Source organism: Athene noctua, unplaced genomic scaffold, assembly GCF_965140245.1.
Source record: "Athene noctua unplaced genomic scaffold, bAthNoc1.hap1.1 HAP1_HAP1_scaffold_337, whole genome shotgun sequence".
Lineage (NCBI taxonomy): Eukaryota > Metazoa > Chordata > Aves > Strigiformes > Strigidae > Athene > Athene noctua.
The window spans coordinates 63,558-81,954 of NW_027437797.1; the positions used below are offsets into that span (position 1 = coordinate 63,558).

Genomic DNA, 18,397 nt, shown 5'->3' on the forward strand with positions numbered 1-18,397 from the left:
GAGGATGGGACTACTCAGTGTGTGCCTCAAGGACATTTAACCTTGGGGGGAAAGTAATCTGTGGGATGAGTTGTATGTTGCAGGAAGTGATGGAGGAAGTAGGAACGATGAAGAGTGAACCAGACACGTGCAATGACGACCCAAACCCAGCCGGTGCTGGAGTCCAACGGTCAAGCATACTTCTGTCCTGAGCATCTATCTTGACAGATGGAAGCCAAGACACTGAACATCTGAAGAAGTGAAGAAAGCTTATGGAATAGATAAATGAATATTATGTGGGACCTGGGCATAACGTAAATGGTATGGAATAAGGGGTGGAGACTGTATTGGGTCTGGCTGAACTGGAATCGGTTTTCCCCTATAGCAGCCCTCACGGTGCTGTGGTTTATGCTGGGAGCTGCAGGGTGTTGGCAGCACCCTGGTGTTGTGGCTGCTGCTGAGCAGGGCTCACACAGCACCAAGGCTCTTTCTGATATTTTCCCCAGTGGGACGGGGTGGGCAAGATCTTGGGAGGGGACACAGCTAGGACAGCTGACCCAAACCGACCCAAGGGATATTCCATACCATATGACGTCTGCTCAGTATAAAGCTGGGAGAAAGGAGGAAGGGGGTGGGGTCACCCTTGGTCCTCCGAGGCAACTACTACGCGTATTGGAGCCCTGCTTCCTGAGAAGGCCCGACATCGCCTCTTCATGGGAAGTAGAGAATAAATCTGTTTGCTTTTGCTTCCGCGCGCGGACTTTTGCTTCGCTTTGCTTATATTAAAACTGCTTTTGTTTCACCCACAAGGGTTAGTTTATCTTCTTTCCCCTCTTTACCCTGTTGAGAAAACAAAGGGAAGGGGGGGGGGAAGTGATAGAGCGACTTGGTGGATACCTGGCATTTAGCCAGAGTCAAACCATCACAAACCCAAATAAAATTATATGGTTTTATAAAAATTGGCTTTGTCCGATTATAACAATTTGAGATCACGTTGGCGTCACCAGTGTGCTTTCCTGGACTGCGGCTTCTCGAGGGGCGCCCCACAGATTGTGGCTCGAAAGTAGCAGTGTGGGTCAGTCTCCAGAGATCAACGGACAAAAGAGAAGCAATAGTCAAAGGAATTGGAGCTCCAAAGGAAAAACTGCAGTATAAAATACCCGGAATTCTGGTGCACGAAGACCCGAACGAAGCCGACGGAGCGGTGAGTATAAGGCACACCGTTCGGTTGTGTGGGATTCGGTTGCTTGTGTGTGAGAGTGTGATTGAGACGGAACCTCATTCTGGAAACGAAAGTAGTTTTGGAGCCAGGATTTGAGTTCCGAATCGAGTGCGGAGGTCTTCTAACCGCGGTTCCAAACTCCCGCGAGGGATTTGGCCGGAGAAGGACCGAAGCGGATCCTATAGGACTCGTGGGTGGGTGCACGGGTTCTAGGGGTACGTGGGTGGGTAAAGGGTTCAGCCCTCCCGCAAGACACTCTTACTGGTAACCAAGGGCGAGAGGAATTGCCGTAGAAAATTCCTAAGGCGAGAGGAATTGCCGTAGAAAATTCCCAAAGGATACGTGGATGGGTAAGAGGCCCAACTCCCTGGGTCCAACCCCCTACAAGGGCTGTAGAAGTTTCCACAGTAAAAGCCCTAGATGGGTCAAAAGGAATCAAAAACCCGGGAGCAAGAAAGAAAAAAAAAAAAAAAAAGAGTAAATTACCGGATATACCACCAGATAGTCCATTAGGCATAATGGTTAGAAACTGGAATGAAAGTGGTCCTAGAAAAGGAAAAAGTAAATTAAAATGAGTCCAATATTGTATGGTTGAATGGCCGAAGAAACCTTTAAACCCACCTGTCTTCTGGCCTACTTTTGGATTTTTTTGAAGACTGGATTTGCCAGGCTTTAGTACATCTGTTTACTCAAGAAAACCTTTTAGTCGAGAAGAAAGCGATTATGCAAAATTGTGGATCAGGACTTCACGTCCTTATCCAGCTTCAATACTTACACTAAAAAAGGATGAAAAATCTGAAGAAAAAAGGGGATAAGAACAAGGAAGGGATAGAGGAAGATGATGAATGGGCATCACTAGATAACTGGCCGCCTCCATACTTTAACAGCCCCGGCCCCGGCGGCCTTAACTCCGGCTGCTTCAACTGCCCCCGAGGCCTCAACTGCCCCGGCGGCTCTGACACCCCCGGCGGTTCCCTTCTGCCTCCGGCTGCATGTGCAAGAGGTAAAACTGCCGTAACTGAGGGACCTTCTTTACCCCTCACGGGAGGTGCCCCTCGGAGGCGATCAAGGAGGCATCGGATTTGGGGCAGTCCCGTTCAACACCTCCGATGGACCAAATTTAAAAACAAGAAAAAAAAATGGGGACTCTATTAGATGATCCTCTGGGAGCAGCTGAGAGGTTGGATCAATGTTTAGGTCCCAGTACTTGCACCTGGGAAGAAGCACAGTCCCTTTTAAGCGTTTTATTTACGACCAAGGAAAGGCAAATGATTAGACCAGCCGGAATGTGTTTGTGGGAACCGCAAAACCAAGCGGGGCCGCCGGCGGGTCGGAACTGGCCCAGTGTCCGCCCTCACTGGGGTCATAAGAACAGGGCCGACAGAATATGAGGGACCTCAGAAATTGAACAGTGGCCGGCATTAGAGAAGCAGTTCCTCGGGGGCAAAACATTAATAAAGCCTTTAGCGAACATCAGGGGAGAGATGAACCACCCACTGGTCGGCTGGAAAGATCAAGAGAGAATTTACAAATGTGTTCGGGGGTAGAGCCCACACGCCCCGTGGGAGCGGCTTTATTAAAAAACAAAACCAAACCAAAAAACCAAACCCACTCAATTCGTAGCCAATTCATGAGGTGCCATCAGGGCAAAGTTAGAGGAAGTATACAATTGGCAAGACCGGAGTCTGCAGGAGCTATTAAAAGAAACACAGAAAGTGTAAAAGCAGAAAGCAAAGGCGAAAATATTTGCAGCAGTCAGAGAAACCTCTGAGATCTCATTCTAACGGATTTACCTGCAGCTTTGGGTGGTGAAGAGAAAGGGGCAGTAATTAGAGGAAACGAATTAGCATGCTATTATTGTGGAAAGAAGGGACGTTTACAGCAGAACTGCAGAAAACAGGAGCAGGATAAAAGGATGTTTAAAGAAGAATAACAGAGTCGGGAGTTCTATTTTCTGGGGATAAAGACGTCAAAGGAGTGCTTGATAAAAATAAAATGAAGCCCCAGAGAGAAGAGTTTGGATTTTTAGCAAATAGGGGTGCGGGGGGAAAAAAAAAAAATCAACTGTAAAAAAATATTCCGAGGGGATTTATTATTGCTACCAGAAGCTGAAATTAAAAAAATAAATAATAGTACAAGAAAAAATAAAAAAAAAAATTATACATTAATGGGAAAAGACGAGCGACAGATAAATCCTAAAGTCTGGTATACAAAAGGAGAGATTGGAAAGCTTAAAATAAAGCCTATTTAAATTGTTAGAATTGATCCGGAGACACCAATTCAGACAAAACAATACCCCGTTCCCCTAAAGGGTCGAGAGGGGCTGGAACCAATTACAGACGAATTATTAAGTAAAGGCACATTGGGACCTTGTATGTCTCCACATAATACACCTATTTTACCGGTTTTAAAATCAGACGGATCTTACAGATGGGTGCAAGATTTCAGGGCTGTGAATCAGCCAACTGTGGCTCGTTTCCCTGTGGTAGCAAACCCCCATGTGCTGCTTAACCAACCACCCCTGACTATTCGCTGCAGTGTAACTGACTTAAAGGATGCATTTTGGTCCTGCCCCTGGACAAGGGGAACAGAGACTATTTTGCATTTGAATGGGAAGATCCATCTAATAATAGAAAACAACAACTCAGAGGGACAGGGCTTCCCCAAGGGTTTACAGAATCGCCTAACCTTTTTGGGCAGGCATTAAAAAAAAAAAAAAAAAGGTACTGCAGATGTTCAAGCCATCCTCAAAAATAAAGCTTTTACAATATGGAGATGATTTATTAATAGCTGGACAAACTGAGAATGATGTCAGGATGGGGACTATAGAACTGCTGAACTTTGTAAAAAAAAAAAAAAAAAAAAAAAAAAGATTCAAGGTTTCAAAATCTAAATTACAAATTGTAGAAAATGAAGTCCTGGGGGCAGTAGGGCTTTGAGTGATCATTTCTTGAGATATTTTGGCTGCATTGGAATATATGAAATTGCAAAACAAACTACATACAGTTGTTTATCCTGTTAAAGGATTAATAAAAGAACTATGAGACAGACCGCAGCTGGTGGAAGGAAAACAGCTTATCAACCTTTTGAGAGGGTCCAGGTAGATTTCACAGAACCACCAAAAGTTGGGAGATACAAATATTTGCTGGTAGTGGCAGATCAATTAACTCACCGGGTAGAAGCCTTTCCTACCACCAGAGCGACTGCTCAGTCAGTAACTAAATAGTACTGGAACAAATTCTACCACGGTTTGGAATTATAAAAGCATTTAATTCGGATCATATTAGCCCAGACACCTCCTTTAGGATTTGCAGTACACAAAACACAGGGAGGAGATGAAGTAATGATTAAAACCTGGAAGGAGGAAAGCTTATCTCATGGATAAGAAGGACCATTCCGAGTACTATTAACCACAAAAACTGCTGCAAGAACTGCTGAGAGAGGGTGGACTCGAGTTTCAGGGTGAAAGGACCGGTTACAGAAAAGCCTCAGTGGAAGATTGAATCAACACCGGGAGACCTAAAGCTTCGAATGCAGCGGAATCAACAAAGGGATGGACTCATTAAGACTAATTGAATAATTAGAAGGACTCTGTATTGGTAACAAGAAAATGTAAGGTATTTGCTATGAAGCTTTGTAAAATCCTGAATGTTTGTTATAATAAGTTGTGGTGTCTGCTTTATAAATAAGTGTATAAGCCGCTGTATATAGTTGAACAAGAAGTTGAATAAGAGTAACAAAAAGGAGAAGAAGACTAAAAATAAATTCGAAGTGAGGGCAAGACCGGGTTGGCCTCCATTTTTGCTGTTGAGAAGATAAACACCCGACCGTTGGCAGCAACCCAATGGGTCTAGGGACAAACAGAAAAATGTGCCATACCGGACCTCACTATAGGGGTTTCCTTTTTCTCCTAATTATATGTGTCGGCCCTGTCCTGGATACAGAAAGCCGAAGTGCTCCATGTGATCCCCTTGAAGATAACAAGTTTGTTTTATTAGCCAAGACAATGAGCAGAACTTTCAATCGAAGCCACTGTTGGGTCTGTGGAGGACCTGTAGGACTGTCCAGCTGGCCGTGGGTCTCTGTACCCCTTACTCCATCGCAGATTGTGAGTAATTACAGTGATGTTAACAACACTACCAGGGAAGAAAACGGAGCATGGCCAATCCAGTTTCCAAATCAGGGCAGATCTGTGTGAACCGAACTCGGACAGGAGGAACTGATGTAGGGGAGAGTAAATGCCAGTGGACACTTACACATAAATCGATCAACAAAGACAGAGGTATTTATATATGGTTATGGCTTAATGAACAGGGACATAGCAAAGGGGTCAAGGGATTCTGGTCAGATAAAAATAAAACTGAATATGCTAAGTTATACAGAAACAGCGTTTATAGTCGAACCTGTGTATGGAGAAATGATACGGGATCCTGGTGTTGCCATGTACAGATAAATGATAATTTGAACGAAGTTTTCAGTCCTTTAGGAGATAAAAACAACCTTAATTGGATCCCTGATTATTTTGTTAATAATTCTCACTTTTGGACCTTGTATCTTAAATTAATTAACCTTGTTAAGAACAGGATTAAAACTGTCCAACTCATGATATTAAGGCAACAATATACTGACTTAACAAGAAGATGGCACCTTTTTAGGGGCTGCTAGGGAAGCTATTTTTAAGCTTAACCAGCAAGTTGAGGTATAAAAAGAAATGGGGGGACTGTAATAAACTATTGTAACTAATTTGCTAAGTTAAGCAAGGCGGGTATGATAGGTTTGAATGATCTGTAAATGTTAAACCACACTATCCTGCTGTCTAAAGTATTGTAAAAATAGAATATGGTACCCTGTGTGGGTTTTGAAGTGATTTGCAGTTACTATGACCCGTATTACAATGAATGTTTGAATATATATGGATAAAATATCAAGTATGGCATTCGGTTGGAAAAATGTAACTACTTCTTGGGAACCCCATCACCTAGAGCTGATAGGTAACCGCTTCTCGGGAACCCCATCACCTAGAGCTGATAGGTAACCGCTTCTCGGAACACCCCCCCCACCTAGAGCTAACCTGTGACTGCTGCTTGGAGAAAAGCCGCCAAAAGATGGGATCATGAGGCTTTTAAAAGATCCAGTAGGAGAAAAGCGCGCCAAGAGACCAAGGCTCCGAGACTTCCAAAAGACCCCGCAGGGGAGGACAAAGCCCCGAGCATCTCAAAGGACCCGCTGGAGAAAAGCAGGACAATCGTCTGACGAGAGAGGGCTGGTTAAAGACGGTGGCACAGGAGTATAAAAACCTCTGTTGTTTTGAACTCGGGGTGCGTGTGGCAGAGCTGCGGCTCTCCCTGCACCCAGCGCTGCTTTGCCTATTGCTTCCCACCCTCACTCGATGGAACCCAATAAAATGATATATTTTTATAAAAATCGGCTTTGCCCGGCCATAACGCGGGTGCCGGCGCCGAGGGGGCTCAGCACCTCGCGGGTGGCGTTGGTGCCGGGCGCCGAGGGGGCTGAAGCTCAGGTCGCGGCGCGGCCCCCCCCGGCCTCCGGGGGGCGCCCCCCTCCTGGCCGCCCCGGTCCCCGCGGAAAGGCCCTGCCCGCCCCCCGCTGCGGAGCCGCCCCGGGCTCGGCCGGGAGAGGGGGCGGGCCTCGGGCCGGGCGGGAGGGGAGCTGGGCTCCGGGCCCGCAGTGGCCGGGGCGGCTGCCCATCGCGTGGGACGGGAGCGCGGCTCGTTCGCGCGGGGCCGGGACCGGCCCGGCGCCGCTTCTCCGCTCCGCCGGCGGCTCCCGCCGCCGCGTCCCTCCCGCGTGTTACCGGGGGGCGGGAGGGGAGCGGCCGGCCGCGTGGGGAGCGGCCACCGGCCGGGCTCAGACCCCGCCCGGCCTCGGGGCTGAGCCGGGACAGACGGCGCCTCCCGGCGGTCCCTTGGCCCCCGCAGGTTTGGTCGCCGCGGCTGCCGAGCGGCGTGCCGGCGCTGCCGCCGCCCCGTGGCGCCGCGGGCAGGTCCCGGCGCTGCTGTCGGGCGGGAGGCGGCCCGGGGGCTGTGTGCGGCTGTGCTGGAGAGTTCCGGGCGTGCCGAGGGTCCCGGGGCTGCTGGCGTTCCCTGCCGGCGCCTCGCTGCTGGGAGCCGGCGTGTTCCTGCCCGCGGCTCGGGCTGGGTTGGGGGCGAAGCAGCTGTTGGAGAGAATCCCCCGGAGCTCGGCCCCGGGGCTGGAGTGTTGCGAGCGGCTGGGGGTGCGGGGTCGCCCGGGCAAGTGCCTGGGCCCGCGGGCGCCTGCGGGGCACTGGAACTTGGCTGCCCTATTCCTCCCTCGTTGGAGCTTCGGGGATTTTCTGGAGAAAGTGTAATTGCAGAGGAGCGCGGGTCGCGGCGACATGCTGGGGCCTGGCCCACGCCTACCGGGTGCTGCTGAAGGAAGGCTTCTCCGTGCCCTCCGAGGGGAGAGAAGGGCTCTGGGGCTGGGAACAGACCCCAGAGGCTGCGGCCCCTGCCAGGTCCTCAACGGAAACTGCAGCCGCTCCAAGGCCGAGGGCGGGCGCTGCCGCCGAAGCAGAGGCCCAGCCCACGCCGGTGTCGGGCGCTCCCGGCGAGAAGACAAACACCCCGAGCAATGCCCTGGCAGTGTACGCGGTGAGGACGGAGCAGGGCCATCGCCAGAAGAGGAGGAGGCGGAGGCAGAGCCAGGGCCAGTCACCCCATCCTGAGCCCTGCGGGAGCTGCCAGAGAGGCGGAAGGATTTCAGCCGCCCCCCAGGTGAGCACCTCGTTCCCCGGCTGCCCCGGTGCCGGGGTCGCGGGGCCGGGAGTGGGGAAGCAGAGGGGAGGGAGGCCGGGCAGCGGGGAGCCCCGTCTCGGGAAGGGGCGCCGACAAGGAATTGGGAGAAGGAAATCGCTGGGCTGCGGACGGGATCCTGGTCTGGGGGGTGGGTGCTGTGCCGAGGGAGCCTCCCCCCGTCCCTCCGCTGCCTCGGAGGTGGGGGATCCCTGCAGGCCCCCCCCAGCACGGCGGGGTTCAACCCCTGCCCGCCGCCCACCCGCACACCCACCCGCACTGCCCAAAGCCGGAGCGAGGGTCTCTGAGCCCCGGCAGACTCACCGTTCTGCTCCCAGTACCCCCAGTGCTCCCACTGGGCAGCCCCTGGGGGATTCCGCGGCCGCTCTGCCTGAGCAGGGTGACGGGTGGGGCCCCACAGGGGCACTGTGGGTACTGGGGGACACTGGGAGCACTGGGGACACTAATGGTACTGGCGGGCCCCGGGAGCCCTGGGGGCCCTGGGTGCGGCTCCTGCTCCCCCCCGCCGCTCTCCCGTGGCTGGGGGGGTCGGGCCCCTCCCGGAGCCCGCAGCGGCCCCGCGCCCGGCCGGGCCCCCCTGCGCCTCGCCAGGGGCTGCGGCTGCGAGGCCGAGGCCTCCGAGCAGGTGCGCGGGGAGGGGACCGGGGCCTGCCGGGGGGCGTCGGCCTGTCCCTTCAGGCTGCCGGGGCGGGGGGCACGGCCCCGGGTGGGGGCAGCGAGCAGCAGGGCCGCCAGGCCGCGGGTCATCGCGGTTACTCGGCTTCTGACCAATCTCAAACTGTCAGGATTGTTCCCAGAGCGCCTGGGCGCTGGTAATTAAACCTGTCAAACGATAGCCACTTATGAATTTTTCCTGCTGTTAACAATATCCTGAGAGAAAGGAGTTTTTCTAAAGCTTCTTCCTTTTACGAGTTCCCTCCTTTGGTTTTTCCATTGCACTCCTGCGATCCTTCTTATTTATCATTCCACATCTCTCTATTTTCTGCTTTATAAAAGAACCACAACCAGGGCAGCACTGAAACCGGTCAGTCACACAGACTAGTATGACTAGAGTTGTTAGAACAGCGACAATTACTTTCTTTAACCAGGTCCTTAAGTTCGGAAACCAGGATGTCATGAACTTCAATCTCGGGGTAAGTGCCTGATACCCATCAGCAGGATTGTGTGTTTTTTAAAAAAAAGCATTTTGCAGATATTACAGATATTGTGTAACCAGTTCATCTCCATCCAAAAGACTGTACCAGGCACAGCAAGTATTCTCCCAAATAAAATTTCAGCTGGGGAAATCCCAATTGGCTTCTTGGGGTATTCCTTATATCCCGGAACACTACATGTAAAGCATCAGGCCACTTTAGGCAAGCCTGTTTACAAGCCTTAACTAATTTTTCTTCTAAGGTTCTGTTCATTCGTTCTACTTGACCAGATGATTCTGAATACCAGATGAGTATGAAACAAAAAATGCCAAAGGAATTACAAATCTGAATTCAAACCGCAGCTCTGAAATGACCCCCTCGATCAGAATCGGTGACTTCAGGAACTCCGTATCTGGGAATTGTTTCCTTCAGTAAAATTTCTACTACTGCTTTTGCCTCCTTTTTCCTAGTAGGAAAAGCTTCTATCGCTAACATGGCAGAGTAGCCCATTGTTTCTGGCATGGCAGCGCTGTCAGTTGGGAGCTTTTGAAAAGGAAAGGTGGCTGGAGGTCTTTTTCCGCTGGGTGCCTTAATTCATACAGAAGCATATTGTTTACAAAGTTTACACCCTTCACAGATTCTTTTGGCTGCTGCACTAATTCCCGGGGCAGCCCCAAGTCTTTGAATCGGGAGTGCTAAGCTCTCTGGCCCCCCATGAGTGTTTTTGTGATGCCATCGCGTCACCGGTAACAAATACCTTTGTGGAAGAAGAGGCTTGAGACTGAGCACCCGTTGTTCTCCTTGTGGCTGGGCTCCAGGCCGGATCCACTGCTCCTTTTCTTCGCCAGGGAGGTCTTCAGGTAACTTCTTTATCTCCGGGAGTTCGATATCGCCTCACGATGTGATAATGACACGATAGACACCACCTGTCGTGCTGCGGCTCTGGCTGCTTGGTCAGCTCAAGCATCTCCTTCTGAAATCCTATCTTGCCTCTGGGTAGGTGCTGTTATACAGGTGGCAGAAATCTCAGAGGGTGGTTGTAGCGCCTCCAGTAATGCCTTGAGCTGCTTGCCATGAGCCATAGTCTTCCCAGCTGATGGTAAGCAGCCCCATTCTTGCCATAAAGTCCCAGTCGCGTGGCAGATACCAAAAGCGTATTTAGAGTCCGTATAAATGTTACCTCTTGTCCTCTTGCGTAATTTGCAGCTTCTGCGAGAGCAATTATTCCCGCTCCCTGTGCCCCCAAAGGTGCAGGCAAAGGTCCCGCCGAGAGTACCCGCGTTTCCGTAGCCCCTGCGAAACCGGGGACATCTGCGACCTCCTGCATAACAGGAGGAGCCGTCCGTGAAGAGGTTCAAGTCAGGGTTATCTAAAGGCTGATCCTGTAAACCGTCTCGCAGTGTGCTGCTTTGGCTTCATAACTGAACACGGTTCTGGTTATCTTTCTCTCCATGGGAGGGTGAAGGCATTAGGGTGGCAGGGTTCAATGTATTGCACCTTTCCCACTTCAAACGATTAGCCAAGGATAGGACTATCTCTGTGCGCCCCTTGAGGAGAGAAAGCTTTCTCTGCATATTGTTTTAACGGTATCTCTACGTAATGGGGCACACAGACCGTTAGTGGATGTCCTCGGACAATTGTCCTGGGGTTTCTTCTGTCGTTCCAGCTGCTGCTGCTATTGCTCTAATGCAAAAAGGAGTTCCTTCAGTCACTGGGTCTAATTTGGGAGAAAAATAGGTAACAGGTCGTTCGTGTGGTCCTAAAGTTTGTACTAACACCCCTCTTGCAATTCTTTTCATCACAACAGAATGTAAAAGGCTTTGAATAATCAGGAAGTCCTGGCTTTAATATGAACCCAAGATATTTCGCCCGCTGTTTGCGCATAGCGGTCACTTGGACAGAGATGCACGGTGTCCCTTGTTAACCAGCTGGATACACAGATACTCAGAATGCCTGATACAGTCATCCTTAGTTTTGCTTGCCAGTAACAAATCACCAACATATTGTATCCAGGCAGACTTACCTGGAAAAAACAAATTTTGTAAATAATTTTTCAAAATTTGAGAAAATACTGTTGGAGAACTGGTAAAATCCTAGTGGTAACCTAGCCCAGGGGAACTGCTTCCCGTGCCACGTGAAGGCAAAGACTGATTGGCTTTCTTCTGCAATTGGAACGCCAAAGAAAGCTCCTGTAAGATTAAGCCCCGTGAAATACTGTGCCCGGACTGGAATCTGTGTTAAAATCAGCCTAGGATCTGGTACCACAGGGTGTGAAGCCGTGACCTGCTCATGTACAGCTCGTAAATCTCGAACAAATCTATATTCAGCATCTCCATCGTTATCTGCTTTATGTTTACTAACTGGTAAAATTGGAGTGTTACAAGGACTACGACACTCCTTCAAAACTCTTCTTTTAAAAAAACCGCACAGTTTGTTTTTCTATACTGGGAATGGCCTCATTTATAATTGGATATTGCCAAGCTGAAGGAGTCGTCCCTCCTTCTGTTTTTATCACAACTGGCTCAGCTGATTTTAACCATCCCACTGCATCTCCTGTTGGACTTCAAAGTTCTCTGGGAGCCGCAGCCAATTCAAAGCGTACATCGTTCAAATCATTTGGGTTTTGACCTCCCAATTCAATTATTTTTGAGCCCATTCAAATCGACCGAATCCCTGTTAGAGCCAAGGAGATAAACGTACCAGGTTCCTGCAAAAGGTCTCGTCAAAGGGGTAGATCCATGTTTTATCGCTTCCCCTACTGCTCTCTGTACGATCATTTGGAATGTGAGGAACTTCAAAATTCAGTAGAGGCCCAGAAGGCCAGTAGGGGAATTGGGAGAGATCACAAAGTTACCCCAAACCAAGTCCTTACCCAAAACGATTCTGTTTACCTTTGCAGAAATCTGACCGTGCTCGTGTACCTTGGTTCCAAGGGGTCCCGTTGTTCTTTCGGTTCCCAGAGAAGATGAGTGAGGTCGAGGAGGTCTGGCAGGTGGAGATCCTCCTTGTGCAGACACGGGTCTCAGCGGGCTCTCTCTCTGCCTGCGGCCCAGATTCCCACAGCAGAAGCACTCTAGAGAACTGGCATATTGAGAGATGGGAGGAATTCTGCCTCGCGTCCGCCTTCCCCTCATTCTGCCTCGGGGAAATCCCCGACCTCTCCCTCTTGGGTTATAGGTTTGGGCAATCGCTGCAGCCAGCAACCTAATTTCGCTTTCTTTCTTTCCTTGCTCTTGCTTCTTCTCAAGTTTTAACCTTTCGCCACCTCTCCGGTCAAAAGCAAAACCAGCAACGTTCAAGATTTGACTGTTTCACCTTGCCAGCCTGGCGTGAGTTTCTCCAAAACCCCTAAATAGCTAGTGGCTCTTGGAAATTTTCAGGGGTCATGCCCCATAATGAGTAAAGTAGCCTTCAATCGGCCCTAATAATCACTTCGGTGCTCGTCTGATCTTTGTCTCCATTCCAAAACTTTTGACAAATCAGTTACTCTCTCACTTTTGTTGGAAAATCTTTTCCCTTTCCTCTGTTTGAAATAGTTCTTGTAATAGTTTTCCTATCATTCCAGTCAGGGGTGACAATTCCCGGCTGAGCACATTTTTCAGCAGCAGCCCGTAAGCGAGGCGCTTCTGCCTGCCAAGCGACTAAATCCCCTTGTTTCCAAGGCTCGTGTCCCCTGGCTGCTGTTACTGGAGAGACGCCGGCGCCTGCCCCAGGGCCCGCTCCAGGCTTTGGGCTGGAATCCAGAGGCGCTGGATACACGCCAGCACTCTGAAAGGCGGTTCAGATTCTTCAGCTGCAGGAGCTGGAGGAAGTCAACTCCCTTCACTTTTTATCCAGGAGGTTTTCTGTCTTGGTTGACCCCCATTCTACTAGACATGCCGAGAATCAATATCTTGACTCTCAGAATCCTCCAAAATGATTCCGAGCAATTTCTGCTGATGGGGTGTAACTGTTCCTTTCGGAGGCCGTACACCCATTGGCCCTCCTCCTCTGTTTCTTGTCAGGAATGGCCATTCCTCTTGGCACCATATTATCAGTTTCCTTTTCTGTTATGATTGTGCCAAAGGTATCTTTCCCTAATTTTGGAAAACCTCAGCGAGGGGCGTCCCTCCCCCTTTCAACGCTGAGTGCTGTCCCCATCTTCTGTATATTTCTTTTATCTCTCTCTTTGCAGATTTAAACACCAAGAGTTCCCCAATATAATTTTTAAAAAATCCCCCAAACCCAAAATAATGAACGTGGCCAGGCTGTTAACACAGAGCATGAGAACACAGAGTGCGAGGATGCAGGTTTTGAACCCCGGGAGCAAGATTTATATGCTGGGTCTTTTGGCTGTGATAAGCTTTCAGACCCTGACGCTGTAAATCCTGAAAAAACCTGGGCTGTGCTCTCCTTAGCTGGGGATGATCCGTGGGTAACAGTGAGGTGAGAAGCCTTGGCGCAAGGGCATGGGGACACGGCGAGAAAGATTCTTGCTCCTGTAAGCTATGAGCTGGGACATCAGCCACGTTGGGAAGGACGGCATTTGTCTGTTATTAAAGAACTACAGAAGAGCATTAATGAGGACGGGCTGCAAAAGTCATTTACAACACGTACGCCGGAGGCAGTCGCTCCTGGATATCAGTCAGTCCCATGGAACTGGCTGGCGCTTTTACAAACGGCACTGACGCCAGCACAGAACTCTATCTGGAAAACCCAGCGCGTGGATCTCTGTGCTCAGCGTTCGCGCCCCCCCGCCTGCAGGCGCGGAGCTGGCGGCTCCGTGAACGGCCCCCCTCACCCCGCTGCTCGCAGGACCGCACCCGGGCGGGCAAGGCTGGGCCGGGCCCTCCGGCCACCCGGACATCGGTCCAGCCTCCCCGCAGTCGCTCCCGCTGCGATGCCAGTCCCCCTTCCTTTGTCACCCACAGGATGCGGCAGGGCAGCCCCCACGCCCACAGCTCATCGGCCGGGCTGTGGGCAAGCCGAGCCTCCTCCTGGGGCCCGCTCTCCTCCAGGGCCTCCCCCGCTGCCGGGAGGCCGGCAGCTCCCTCGCTCTCGTCCTTCCAGCCCTTCTCCGTCCTGCTCTTTTTCTTGCTCTGCTTCTCCCGCACGCTCGCCAAGTCACCCTTCTTGCCACGCCACTTCTCTGCCAGGCAGCTTGTGTCCTCCCTTCCCGCACGTGGTCAGCGCAGAGAAGCTGGGAGAGATCCTCCGTCTGGTGGTGCCCGTGCCAGTCCTCGATCACGTCTGCGTACTCCTCCGCCAGCACATTTGAGGTCAGCCGCCTCAGCAGAGGTCTCGTTCCACAGCTCACGGGGGATGTCCGTCACCACCTCGACGGCCTTGTGCACCAGGTTGTGCAGGGCCTCGAACGTCTCCGACATGCCCTTGGCGAGTCTGTTCCTGCCGCTCCTCTCCTCACGCAGGTTGTAATCCCGCAGCCGCTTACAGATGTTTTCCGATATCCGACTGCGTGTACTTGACGGCAGAGCCCTTCCCATCCAGGAAGCTGCACTTGGTGTCGGTCACCTCCTTGGCGTTGCCAGTCTCCTCAAAAGCAGATTTCGGCTCCGCTGCCACGCGCTTGCACACCTCGCGCTTGCTGGGCGGACGCACCCGGTCCATTTCGCCGCCACGGCTCCGGTTCCGGGGCCGCCCGACCCCCGGGCGCAGAGCCCGGCGCCACGCTCTCGGCCCGCGCCCGCCTACCCCCCCCCGCCAAAGCGACAGTTTTTCACAGAGAAGGTGCTGACGCTGTCGTGCAGCAATGGCTTTCAGTATCCCGAATGATGTTTTGATGTTGGTAGTATTTGTCATTCTATGTCGTGTCGGCAGTAAGTGTAAGGGGCCCCGTTGTGCGGTTGTTTTGCGTGTGGGAGACGCAGCCCAGGTGATGCTGCGCAGCGCGGAGCTCTCCCACCCGCCAGGGAAGCGCCCGGGGAGGAAGGACAGGGCCCAGTGCCCGCCCGCTGGGTCATCACTGCTGCTGTGTGTTCGGGCTCAGGGTTTTAAGTGTCACAGGTGAAATACCTCCTCTAGCGGGAGGCGGTAATTCTGTGTTCATTGTTGTTGTCTTGAATTTAGGTGCGTACCTTGTGGGGAGAGTGCACCTCTGGACCATCTGCCTGACGGAAATATTGTCAGAAGATCATCTACAACCTTAGGGATGTTGTTTGTTTTTGTCCCCTCTGTGCGGCCCCGTGTCCGTAAGCACCACGACGGGGACGTTTGCTTGGCCCAGAGCCGCTCCTGCCAGAGCAGGCAGGGACTGTGCCTGCCTGCACCCTGCTCCTGCCTCCTGCCCCCTCCAGAGCCCGGGGGCTGCGGGGCACCCACTGCAGGAACAGGGGGATGGGACAGGTCAGGTCCTTGGCTCTTTCACCTCAGATCTAATCCCCTGGGGCACACAGCTGCCTTCTCCGTCCTCCTGCACGACCCCCCCAGGGCACCCGGCCCCGCGACAAAAGCAATCCCAGCCGTGGCTTGACCTTTCCCGACGCGGGAACAGCCCAGACTCTCTGCCCCAGCACACTTTTCATGCCCACTACGGGGCCTTTATCCCCCTCTAGGGCACGTCGGGGGCTTGGTGGGGCCGGGCCAGCCTGCTTGGCAGATCCTCTGCGATCGACTCGCCAGGGGCTTTTGCTGAGCGCACCTCCCAGGGTTTGTTCCCAGTCCCTTCAAATACCCCCATGGGAGACTTTATTCTCCGTTAGAACACAGTGACTCAGGGACGCCGGTAGCCCCCGGGGACACTGGTTTTACGCCCCACCGCTGCGGGCTGTCGGTGTGGCTGTTCCTCCGCCTGTGGGATGGGGAGGCTGCGGGTGGGGAGGGGAGCCGGGGCTTGCTCCAGCACTTGCCCTGCATGCAGCTCTGCCAGGAAAGCTCCTGTCCTGGCTCCCGAGGAATTTCCCCTTGCATCGCTGCTAAATTCACCCCAAAAAAGTCTGCCAGGCGAGCTCCTGTCCTCGCTCAGGAGCAATCTCCCCTCGAATTACTGCTGAATTCACCCCAAATTCTGCAAAAAAAGAACAACCCCCTGCCACACTCACTCCTGTGCTGGCTCCTGCAGACTTTCCCCTCGAATCGCTGCTGAGTGCACCCCAGACCCTGCGGTACCCCAAACCGAGCTGTGCCGCGCCGCCGACGCTCCCTTTTTCTCCCTTTTCTCCCCGCAGACATGGCCAAACGCGTGGCCAACCTGCTGCGCGTGGTGCTGAGCCTGCAGCCCCTGGCTGAGGCCGCCCCGGACCCCCAGCGCGTGCCCCTGCGCCTGCTGGCCCCCCACATCGGGCGCTTGCCCATGCCCGAGGACTACGCCTTGGAGGAGCTGCGCGGCCTCACCCAGTCCTACCTGCGCGAGCTGACCACGCGCTGAGGGCCCGTCCTTCCGCCGTCCTTCCTCCGAGGGACAGGGTGTGGGGCTTTCACCTTGTCCGCAGGACGAACCACCGAGTCTCTGCCCGCACAGGTTTTTCTGTTGAAGTTTTCAAAAAAAAAAAGTTGATTCCGTGGGCTGACACAGGAGTTCATTATTATTTTGTGTGTCACCTGGGGGAGCGGTGAGAGGCGTTGGACCTTCCTGCCCGGCGCCGTGCCCCCCCCTTCTAGAACCAACAAAGCCCGTTTTGCCCATCCTGCCTGCCCCGAGCTGCTACCTGGGGAGGGGCAGGTCCTTCCCCTCCCGCCGTCGCGGCGCCGAGGACGTTTCGATGAATTCTGGGATGGTTCCGAGGGCAGGTGGCCCCGCGCCCTGCACCCCACCTGGCTCTAAGCGGGGCGTTAAGCGGGGCTTTGTGGTGAAAATGCGCCGGGGGGTGGGGGGGAGCGTGCCGAGGGAGTAAAAATCCCCTTCAGCAGCGTCTTTTCCTCTTGGTAAGTGGGGAACGTGCAACCGCCTTTCGCTTCTCCGTCTCCCAAAGCGAAGCGACACCCCCCCGGCCCTGCCGCGCTCTGGGGCTCCGGGTTTCTGCTGGGAGGGGGCAAACTGTGCGCCCAAAGTGGGGAAAAAACCCCACACCAAAACCGATCACACCCCCCCAGCCCCCCAACTCCCTGGGCACTGAGCAGAGCCCCCGTCTCCCCCACGACCCCCCGGCTCCCTCCCCGAGCTCCGCTGGGTCCAGCCTCTACTCTTGCTCTGTTTAGAAACTGAATATTTTTGGAAGAAGGAGAAGAGGAAGAAAAAAAGAAAGAAACCAAACGTGTCTCGGTCTGCTCTGATTTCAGGGTTACTGCGGCGGCCCCTCCTGCCACGGCTCGCAGTAGCCAGCGGCTTCCAGCCCGCCTGCTGCTGCTTTGCGTTGGCTCACCGAAGGTCTCGATGCATGGGGGTTATGTAAAGGTTTTTATTAAAAAAAAATTATTAATAAATGATCTAGATTATTTTCCTGTCTTTTTGAAAACAATAAATAAAATGTTTATAGTATTCCCACTGTTTCCTTTGCTTTTTACGTAGGTTTTCTGGTTGGGAGCCCCGTGGCTGCGTCTCGTCGTGGCTCTTACTGGTTAGACTGGGCTTAAGCAGACTTAAGGGAGGGCCTGAGCCTGGAAGACCCTTCGGGAAGGCTGCAGCGCTGTGGAAGACCAGCGGGAAGAAAAGCGGAGGAGGACGGGGGGAGCCGGTGGGGAGCTGCAGCCAGGTGCTGGGCACCTCCTGCGGCGTGAGGGAGAGGAGGGTGGGGTGAAGGCCGAGGGGGTGCGGAGAGGGGAAGGCCCTGGCTTGGAACAGGGATTTCTGGAGAGGGGAGGGATGAGCCCGGGGCCGGCGTCGTGGCAAAGGGCGGGAAGCGCTTCTCTGTGCGAGGCCGAAGGGCTTCGCCAAGGCTGGAAGCGGCGTGTCCAAAGCCGGGTTACACAAACCACAGACGATTATCCTCGGCTGGGCACAGATCCGCACCCCAGGGTGGGGGGATAGCGGGTGCCCGCCCCTGGCTTCTGCAGAGGGGGCTGGGGGGCTCCTGCTCCCCAGTGAGGGGCACGAGCAGCCGTAAAACCAGCAGCAGTTGGTGCCCCCTGGGCGCTGCACGTGCCCCCGGCGCGGTGCGGGGAGCCGGGGCAGCCGGCTGCGCCTCTTGCGTTACCCTCATCGCGTCCCTGCAACCCCAGCTGCCGCCCTGGGCAGAGGCCGGGACCCGGCGCTGGGGATGAATAATTCACCGGTGGGAAACAAAACCTCCAGCCTTAAAACCGATCGGCGCCCTGCTTGGCGTCTGCTGCCGGGGACCGCTGTGGGAAAGGTGCCAGGGAGGGGCCGGGGGCAGCGGGAGCCGGCGGCCTCCCGC

At 53.5% G+C, this 18,397-nt stretch overlaps 1 protein-coding gene and 1 pseudogene across 1 annotated transcript; one reads left to right on the plus strand and one right to left on the minus strand.

Annotated features, from left to right (window-relative positions):
* Positions 1–5,618: 5,618 nt before the first annotated feature.
* On the plus strand, positions 5,619–11,025 carry LOC141955584 (uncharacterized). Its single transcript, XM_074895294.1, has 4 exons — positions 5,619–5,644; positions 6,891–7,956; positions 9,084–9,128; positions 9,766–11,025. The coding sequence occupies exons 1-4, from the start codon at positions 5,619–5,621 to the stop codon at positions 9,811–9,813; spliced, it is 1,185 nt and encodes a 394-aa protein (XP_074751395.1). The 3' UTR covers positions 9,814–11,025.
* Positions 11,026–13,113: 2,088 nt separating this feature from the next.
* On the minus strand, positions 13,114–14,927 carry LOC141955585 (protein canopy homolog 3 pseudogene; annotated as a pseudogene).
* Positions 14,928–18,397: the final 3,470 nt, after the last annotated feature.